Raw genomic sequence first — 9871 nt, forward strand, 5'->3', positions numbered from 1 at the left:
TTTTATAGTAATCAATATATTTAAAATCATGAGTTCAAAAGATTACTTAATTTCAGGGACTTCCCTGGTGGTCCAGTGGTTAAGAATCCACCTTTTAATGCAGGGGACGTGGGTTCAGTCCCTGGTCAGGGAACTAAGATCCCACATGCCGCGGGGCAACTAAGCCCGAGCGCCGCAACTACTGAGCCCGCACACTCTGGAGCCCACGCACCACAACTAGACAGCACACGCACTGCAACAAAAAGCCTGTGTGCCACAACTGAGACCCGACACAGCAAAAGAGAGAGAGAGGGAAAGAAAGAAAGGAAGGAAGGAAGCCCAGCATTAAAAAAAAAAAAACAAAAACCTAATTTCAGTTTACTCCCCACGGTGCTTGCTGCTCTGCTCCATCCGTAGTGAAGAATCAGTTTGCCACTGGAGTCATTGTGCACCAGGAGCTCTCCACCAGGGGGCAGCAATGTCTAGAGACATCTTTGATTGTCCCACCTGGAGGATGGAACTGGTATCTAGTGGGTAGGAAGCCAGGGATACTGCTAAGCATCATACATTGCACAGGACAGTCCCTCACAACAAAGAACTATCTGAGCCAAAATATCAGTAGCGCTGAACTTGAAGAAACCTATCCTACACCAAAGGATGAAATTTTATTTTACTCTTTTTGGTACCTATATACATTTTGTTTTCCTTTAAATGTGTGACACAGAAGCTCCTGTGCCCTCTATTTGTGACCCAGTTGGGTTACAAAAGATTTTTAATTAAGCCCATGTTTTCTTAAGTCCAAAGTGATTCTCTATAAGCATCTATTATCAGAGGCTGGAATTGACATGCTTTTGCTTTGGTGAACAGCTTTGCTTGGATTTATGGGCAGTTATGAAAGTCTGTAATTAGAGATGCTTCTGTTTATTCTTATGTGTAGATATAGAGAGAAATCTTTCCATTGGATGTTTGTCTGTGTGTGTGGTTTGCGATATAAATGATCCTACAGTGAATCATTCCTAGTAATAACTAAACACATGGACTGTTAGACCAAATTTTGAGGTATTTTGACAGTGTTGAGTTTTGGGGTGTTGTAATGGTAGTCATTGTTACAGGATTTGTTTTAATATTTACTCTTTTGTGTACACAGGTTAAAAACTGGGTCAAAGAATTACGGAAAATGTTGGGAAATGAAATCTGTTTATGTATAGTTGGTAAGCATCATTACTTTTTAAAAATGTCCTTTGTTTCCTTAACACTTTATTAAAGAATAGTAAATCAGTAATTTTCATTTTAAAGTTACATGAGAAAAGAAGAGTGGTATTTTAGTATTTAATATTTTAGTATAATTTGGGATTTGGAAGTGATATTTCAGGAGGTTCAGACATCTGTACTTCAAAGAATGCCTTTGGGGAGCAAGTGGGAAGCCCTAAACGTGTAGGGCATCAAGTCCCCCAGCCTTGCTTCAACTTGACCCTTGGTTTTTCATCATAAGATTATTTTAGAAAAGAAGAGTTCAGCAACTACTTTACAATATAATTAAAATCAATGACTTAAGCTGTGTTCTTGTTCTGTATATTTAACTATACCCATTTTTGAGTTAAGAACAAATGTGACTCCAAAGATATAAGTAGATCATGATATACTAGACTGGAAAAATATCTTAAGAGGTAAAGTAAAACAATTAACTCTAGAATTCACTCTTGGACTTCTGGCATTTCTCTTTGGTTTCCTTTTTCTTTAGAGTATTATTTCTATGATATAACAGCTAATTATTGGTCAATAAAGTGTTCCAGACACTATGCTGTGTACTCAGTGGACATTATCTCATGTAATCTTCACAACCCTATGAGGGTTTTGTAGAGGAAGCTGAGCCCTGGAGATACGTACTTAATAACTTGCTTAATATCATGCAGCTATCAGAGATGGGATTCAAATTGAGTCATTCAGACTCCTCTGCTTATGATATTAATCCTTATGAATAGCCTCAGGCTGTTTTCTCTCTTCCTTTTTATGTAACTGATAAATGGCTTGGGAGAAACCAGGGTAGTTTTAGTGGAGGACATAGAATGGAGTAGTCACCGTGGGCAAATTCTGCTTTTAGCCTTAAGAATTTTTTTGTTTTAACCTGAGTTTACATTTCTTACATTTTGTCACCATTAGACTGGTAAACTTTACAGGTCCAGATCAGGGTGCAAGTTTTGGGAGAGGAACAGGAGCTGATCTGGCCTGCTTTTTAGTCTAGATGCTAGATGTTAGGCTAGATGATGGGACTATTTCAAACAAGAACACTGGAGTCGTAGACCACATAGGAGTTTGGGACCAAAGCTGCAGCTAGTCATTAGTGAGTTTGGCCTGCTTTTGTCTGTCTGGTATATTGGACTTACTGGGAGTGGAAGTGGTCACAGTAGGTGAATGACTAAAGATTTGATGATTTGGGATTCTGGTTATCTCTCAGAAGAGAGGAAGGAAGCAACACATTCTAAGAAACATAGCTAACATATTCTTAAGAAAGTCAAAGAAGGGATTTCCCTGGCAGTCCAGTGGTTAAGACTTCGCCTTCCAATGCAGGGGCTGTGGGTTCCTCCCTGGTTGGGGAGCTAAGATCCCACATGGCTTGGGGCCAAAAAACCAAAACATAAAATAGAGGCAATATTGTAACAAATTCAATAAAGGCTTTAAAAATGGTCCACATCAAAAAAATCTTTAAAAAAAAAAAAGAAAGAAAAAAGGAAAGTCAAAGAAGCCTCAAGAACTTGTTACTTGACCAAGGTTACAAAGTAACATTTAAAAAATTAGCTGGGTGGGAATTCCCTGGTGGTCCAGTGGTTAGTGCTAAGCACTTCCACTGCAGGGGGGCACGGGTTCAATCTATGCTACCGGGACCAGGGATCCCACAAGCCTCGCAGCATGGCCAAAAAAAAAAAAAATTAGCTGGGTGAATAAACTTAGGATAATTAACTAAACTTTGTATTCTTCATGTTCATATTCTTAGAAGGTTTAGTAATATTGAAACTGGTAGCTTACTGCCCCCAAGTAGGGTTAGATACGTCTCATTTCATGTTATATAATGTTTATTAATGTTTGGTATAAAGTATAAAAAGCTCTCACTCTCCCTTTTCCGTTGGCAAGTGTGACATGGAATTCTGTTTGTAATTCAGAGTTGGAAGAATTTTGAGAGCCCATTTACCACAAAAGGAAAATTTCACGAAGTTACCATATCTGTGTAACCAGTACATTAGAAGCCCCACCAGTACATTAGAAGCCCCCTTTCTTTTTTTTTTTTTCTTTTTTTTTTCTGTGCTCCCTTCTCATCCCAACACTACCCCAGTTGCCTTCTCCTCGCCCCAGACATAATCCTGACTTTTTACTGCAGGGACTGGTTGTGTTCTGAATTTCAGAAAATAGGATCATATGTGTATGGGAGCTATTTTGTCTGTTTTTTTGGCTTTACATTATGTTTACAAGATTCCTCTATGTTCTTGTATATAGTTGTACTTCATTTTACTCTCTTTGCTATCTAATACTTAATTCTATGAATATTCCACAGTTTATCCTTTTGCTGTTGATGGACATCTGCATTATTTTTTCCACGTCTTGATTTTCATTTCATTCTATATATGTTCAGTGTTTATTTTCTCTCCTGTTTTAAAACTAACTTCAAAATAATACTACCTCATAGGATTGTGATGAAGACTAAATAATGATTTGGAAAACACTTGGTATAGAGTAGGCATATGACAAATATTTGTTCCTTTCCCTTTACACAAGACAGTCCTTCAAACATTTGAAGCCTACTTGGATGGTTCACCTAAAATCTTCCCTAGGTTTTCAACTGTTTGGGCTAACTTTCAGACATCCTCATCATCCTGATTATTTTTTCCTAGGTTTATTTCGGTGTATCAGTGTGTCTCCTACACTTGAAATGAATACTAGAATCCAAACATTGTTGACTCAATGTATACCATAGCTCTCTCTTTTTTTAAATCTTCTTACTGTCCTTCTACCAGCATTGCCCAAGATTGGATATACTTTTTAGCAGTCATGTCAACTCAATTTCTCTTTTACGTAGATTATAGTTAACAAAAATCAGAATTCCTTTTTTATAAGTATTGGTCTTCTGTCAGGCTTTCCCCATCTTCCTACATAACTAAATTATTTAAACCTAAGTGTAGGAATTTCAACTTGTCATATGTTTCTGAATGTTTATGTTTGATATATAATCTACTAGCTTTTTCATGTGTAAATTAGATGCTGAACCTTCTAGGTCCTTATCTAAATCACTGATAATGTGTAAAGCAGGAAGAGAGAACGCTACTAGCAGACTTTTCCCTCTAGTTTTAGTTAATCCATTGATCAGCACTCTTGGCTGTGGTTGCTCTGTTTAATAGAGTATTTTGTTTCTAGTCTGTCCTTAACATTTGTATGTTTGTTAAACAAATATTTATTATTAATAATCCACTTATTGAGTGCCAGGTACTATTCTAAGAACTACACACTTATTTCATTTAAGCCTCCTGACAACACGGCAAGAAGGCATTGTTGCCATTTCCATTTTACACATGAGAAAATGGACTTAGAGAGCTTGATACTTCCCAAACTACACAGTATATAGAGATAGACCTGGGATTTTCATTTGGGTCTGTCTGCTACTTCAAGCCCATATACTTAACCAATAATGTATATTGCTGGCTATGTACCAGGCTTTGAGAATAATGTAGTGAATAAGTTAAAAAATAGATATGGTCCTTGTCTCCCCAGAGCTTATCATGTAGGGTGAGAGAGAAAAACAAGCTCTTATTGTACATTATGATACATGCTATCAAGGGGTTGGTGGTGTGCTGTGATAGCAAGGAAGCAAACCGAACTAAATTGGGGGAGGGGTGGTTAAGGGATTTCCGAAGCCAGCCAGGGTTGTGGTAGGAAATGTGTTAAGTATCATGAGTTTAATTCTCTCATAACAGTATTGATTTTCCATTTGATCATTCACTGTCATTTTCCATTTGATCATTCACTGTGATGGCTGAAAAGTACTCTATTGAACACATCCTATGTGCTAGACTTTTTACATATATCTTATTTTCACATTAACCTTGCAAAGTTTATTAGCTACATTTGTACAAAGTGAGACTACGGGGTTAAGTAATTTGCCCCAAATCTTATAGTTTTGAAATGAGCCAGGACTTAAAAACAAGTTTTATCAGATTTAAAAATTTCTTTCCACTAGGCCACACAACATCCAGTCTAAGCAAAATAAAGTTCTAGCTCTTTATTGCTATTAGGCCGTCTGCGCTTAGCAATGGGTGTATCCCTTCCATGTTCTTAATTCAAATAGGTATTTTTAAAGAAGACAAAATTTTTAGTATTCTTAGCAGGATAGCCTTTTCCTCTCCAATAGCTTCCGTCAGCTTTCCCCCCTAGCCTTTATTGTACTATACTTTCAAGTAGGTGCTTACTTTTGTGGTTATTCTTATTTTCAGGTGTTGTAAGCCTATTAGAAAGTTCCCAATGTGGCTGCACAGTAGTATTGAAACAGATATGAGCCTCAACCACAAGCTTTAGCTCTCTTGCTTTTAAAAGAACATAGCTAAAAAGGTCTTGAACTTTGGAAAGGTGTCAGTCACTGACAGGCAGTTTTGTGACTTGGTCTGTGCTGTTAATCCATTATGAGCACTTATTGTTCAAAGAAATAGTAGTTATTTAGTAGAGGGATTTTTTTTTTGTTTAAAATATTAATTATGTTATTAAAATAGTTAGCCATTTTAATAATAACTGGTTTTAGGGAACTCCCTGGCAGTCCATTGTTTAGGACTTGGCGCTTTCATTGCCGTGGCCTGGGTTCAATCCCTGGCTGGGGAACTAAGATCCTGCAAGCCGTGTGGCATGGCCAAAAGATTAAAAAACAAAAACAAAAAAATACTGGCTTTATTAAAGTTTAGTTAAGTTTAAAATGCTGTTAAATAATAAAGCAGTGTTAATAATTTTCCCCAGATATTCATGTGAGGCAACAAGGTGATTGTCTACTTTCCCTATCCTCAGTTTTCAAAAATAGATGTTGGTAATTATGGTGGATTTTGAAAAAAGAGACATTAAAGCTCTAACAAACCAACTCATAGGGTTTTAGTTAATTGCAACAAAAGTCTCCTTTGATCTATAGGAGGCTGTTTTACCTTTTTACAATGGCAGAATCTTGTGCCTCCATTTGTTGGAGCTGCCTGCCACTAGGTGGTGCTTTGTGCATTCTTCATAGCATGAAACAACTTACTCCACTGGTGACTGTTGGATATATTGGTTGTAATATTTAGCAAATTAAAATTTTATTGATAAAGTATAATGTGGGAAATCAGAACTGATATGTGTCTTCTTGCTGAGATAGGCTGATAACTGTTCAAAGAAGGAAGAGTTTATTACTGAATTTGTTAGTACCAGCTGAGCTTTAGTATGTCTGCTTCCCTCCCTCAACCTTAGGCTATGGTGTCAGATCATTGCTTAAAGCTGCACGTGATTAGGTGCTCAGATTATTTGAGGTCTTCATATACAGAACCTCTGGGCTTGTACCTCTCAGTTCTAAGCATCGCATCTTTCATTGGGTGCTTACTTCAATACTTTATCTGAAATTGTCTTCTAGACTCTCTAAGGTCGTGAGAAAAAATGACCTTATTTACAAGGTTTCCTTTTTTACCCCTATAGGTCATAATAGAAGAAATGAAAATATTTGTTTAAACTGTCCTTTCTTAGGGTATTTTTCCCCTTTTCTGTATGTTATTTCCATTGCCTTTAGCACTCTGTCCAGCCTACTTACCTTAATCTCTACCCTGTATATAATAAGGAATCTGCATTTTGCAGTTTCTACACTTTTGTTCTGGTGGCTTTATGGCATAATCTCAGTTTGGTTCCATTGTTTAAAGAGAGCTAAACTTATTTTCAGTAATTTAAAATCTGCATGATGTTCATATACTAAGTTGTCTCATGTTTTTAAAACAAATGTAGTTTCTTCCCCTGCAGTGGTGAAGTACTTCAAAAGCCATATATTTTAATGCTTTCTTTAACCAGTTAATATCATCGAGAAAACCAAAACATTCTTAGGATCCAAGAGGCTAGCCTAATATATTTTCATGAACCATAATTATTGATTGGGGACCATTTACACTTGGCTAAGACTCATAGGTTTATCCTTAGGATTCCCTAGTGAATCTTAGTCCCATTTATACCCTAAATCAAAAATAGTGCTTATCTCTTTGGAAAAGTTATTTTCTCTGACAGAGGCTGCAGCTTCAGGAGGGATGTGCATTGAGCCATTTGAGGGAGGCTGAGGCATTCACCTTGACAGTCATGATCAGTCCTCATATCCAAATGTCCTGAAACCTTACAGTTTCAGGACATTTAGAAGGACATTTAGAAGTCTGGTGGGGATTTGTATTATTTTTCCAGATGATTAAAATGGCAGTTGTATATTTAGAATTGGCTTAATTTCATTATAAAAATGAATCAATATTAAAGACTGGCATTTACATTTTCAAATTAGGTAATAAAATAGACTTGGAGAAGGAGAGACATGTTTCCATTCAAGAAGCAGAATCGTAAGTGTTATCCCTTCTCTTCCTTCCTTCAGTCACTCTCTGTAAGTCTTCCTCTTTGCACAATGTACTTTACCATTTAGTTATTACTCAAACCTCTTAATATAGATTGAGCTAGTGGATTCAGTGAAGTGAGTTTACACTGGCAATTTCTGGCTTTTGGTGACATTTAAAGTTATTCCACTTTCACTTCTCTTTCTGGTTTCAGTAAAAAGTATTAAGAGTGATGCAAAAGAAAACCGTCATGGCCAAATAGTCAGTGAGTCACAAAAACTAAAGTATTTGGGTTGCAAATTAACTTAGAATAAAAGTCTTGTTTTATTCTTATTTAAAAGTTGATTCAATATATAGAAACGTCAAATGGTATATAATCTTAATTTCACTAAACCTGGGTTAATTAGTAATAAGTCACTAAAATTGCTATTGTAAAAAAAGTTCAAATAGCAGTCATGACAAAAACATGAAACATATTTTTACTTCAATTACTGATGTTACTTTTTTTTTAAGGTATGCAGAATCTGTGGGAGCGAAACATTATCATACTTCAGCCAAACAGAACAAAGGAATTGAGGAACTTTTTCTTGACCTTTGTAAAAGTAGGTATATGGCTCTTTTTAAAATATTGGTAATATTTCTGGAGTGATTGTTTGTTTTTAATTTATTTATTTAATTTATTTATTTTTGGCTGCATTAGGTCTTCGTTGCTGCGCGCGGGCTTTCTCTAGTTGCGTCGGGTGGGGGCTACTCTTCATTGCAGTGCACGGGCTTCTCATTACGGTGGCTTCTCTTGTTGTGGAGCACGGGCTCTAGGTGCACGGGCTTCAGTAGTTGTGGCTTGCGGGCTCTAGAGCACAGGATCAGTAGTTGTGGCGCACAGGCTTAGTTGCTCCGCAGCATGTGGGATCTTCTGGGACCAGGGCTCGAACCCGTGTCCCCTGCATTGGCAGGCGGAGTCTTAACCACTGCGCCACCAGGGAAGCCCCTGGGGTGATGTTCTACAGTTTCCATTTTGACCATATTGATGATTTGTCGCATCGACCAGTATTATTATTTACTTAATATCTTTAACTCATTTTTTGAAGCTTAAATACCTTCTTTAGCCCTATTTCAAGTAGTAATCAATGGCTATGAAATCTTATGTGTAGTATTTGCTAAATACATATTAAAATATATGCATTACTATTAAAAATAAAAATGGAAGGGGAATGGACAGAATAAAACAGATTTAAGAGTTGTAACAACCTGTTGCAGTGGATGGACCTTATTTGGATCCTAATTTGACAAACTAGTGAAAAAGAACATTTGTGAAACAATTGGGACTATATGAACACTCACCGGATATTGATGATATTAAGAAATTATTGTAAATTTTTTTAGGCGTGGTTATTGTGTAGTGGTTATGCTTAAAAAAAGAATTATTTTTAAAAATGTTTTTATCTTTTAGAAATCATATTAAAATAATTTATGAATAAAATTATGTATCTGGGATTTGATTTAAAATAATGGTAGGGATGATTGCCAGGTATGGATGAAATTGTGTGATGGACATACAGATTTTCATTATGCTCTTCTTTCTACTTTTATATATGTTTGAGCTTTTCCATATTAAAAAAAGAGAAAGGAAAATGTTTATTATATACAATCTGAAAGTCATTTCTCATATCACCAATAGAATGTACACTATACTTAGGAAAACCCTAGTCTATAGAATAATGGATTGAAATGATTTTGTCAAATTATATTCCTTATAGTTATAGACCTCAGAATGATGGTTTATTGCTCTAAGAAAATGTACATATATACAAACTTTGAAGTAAATTTCAGTTTTATGTAAGCCTGAAGATCATTCATAATTCTTCTAGAGCATTAATTCCCTAAATGTGGTCCTGTAATCAGCATTAGCATCACTTGAGAGTATGTTAGAAGTGCAAATTCTTGGGCCTTAGCCCAAACCTACTGAATCAGAATCTCTGGAGGTGGTGCCCAGAATCTGTGTTTTAACCCCTCGTTATGATTCTGATGCATACTGAAATTTGAGAACCACTGGTGTACATATCAGTCACTAGGAGATCTTGTTAAAATGCATAATTTGATAAAACGGGTCTGATGTGGGCCTGAGCTTCTCTTTACTAACAGACACCCAAGCGGTAATGACACTAGTACTCAGACCATACTTTGAGTACTGAGGTTCTAGATCAGTGGCTTATAAATGTTATATATCATATCTTTATATAAAAGAATTGAATATTCTCTATACGTTTATTTTAAAAATTATAGAACATGTATAAGTACTTATGATTTTCCATATTGTAAAATAT

General features: G+C 36.1%; 1 protein-coding gene across 1 annotated transcript in view; it reads left to right on the forward strand.

Annotated features, from left to right (window-relative positions):
- The window catches only part of RAB21 (RAB21, member RAS oncogene family), a 43542-nt gene that overhangs the window by 16447 nt on the left and 17224 nt on the right, over window positions 1–9871 (forward strand). Inside the window, exons 4-6 of the mRNA XM_022571508.3 lie at window positions 1127–1190; window positions 7502–7556; window positions 8061–8149. Coding sequence (XP_022427216.1) covers window positions 1127–1190; window positions 7502–7556; window positions 8061–8149 — 208 coding nt within the window. The remainder of the gene's footprint in view (window positions 1–1126; window positions 1191–7501; window positions 7557–8060; window positions 8150–9871) is intronic.

The sequence above is a fragment of the Delphinapterus leucas genome, chromosome 11 (assembly GCF_059928025.1).
Source record: "Delphinapterus leucas isolate spDelLeu-1000000601 "Yukka" chromosome 11, BTC_Dleu_Yukka2, whole genome shotgun sequence".
NCBI classification, from domain to species: Eukaryota; Metazoa; Chordata; class Mammalia; order Artiodactyla; family Monodontidae; genus Delphinapterus; species Delphinapterus leucas.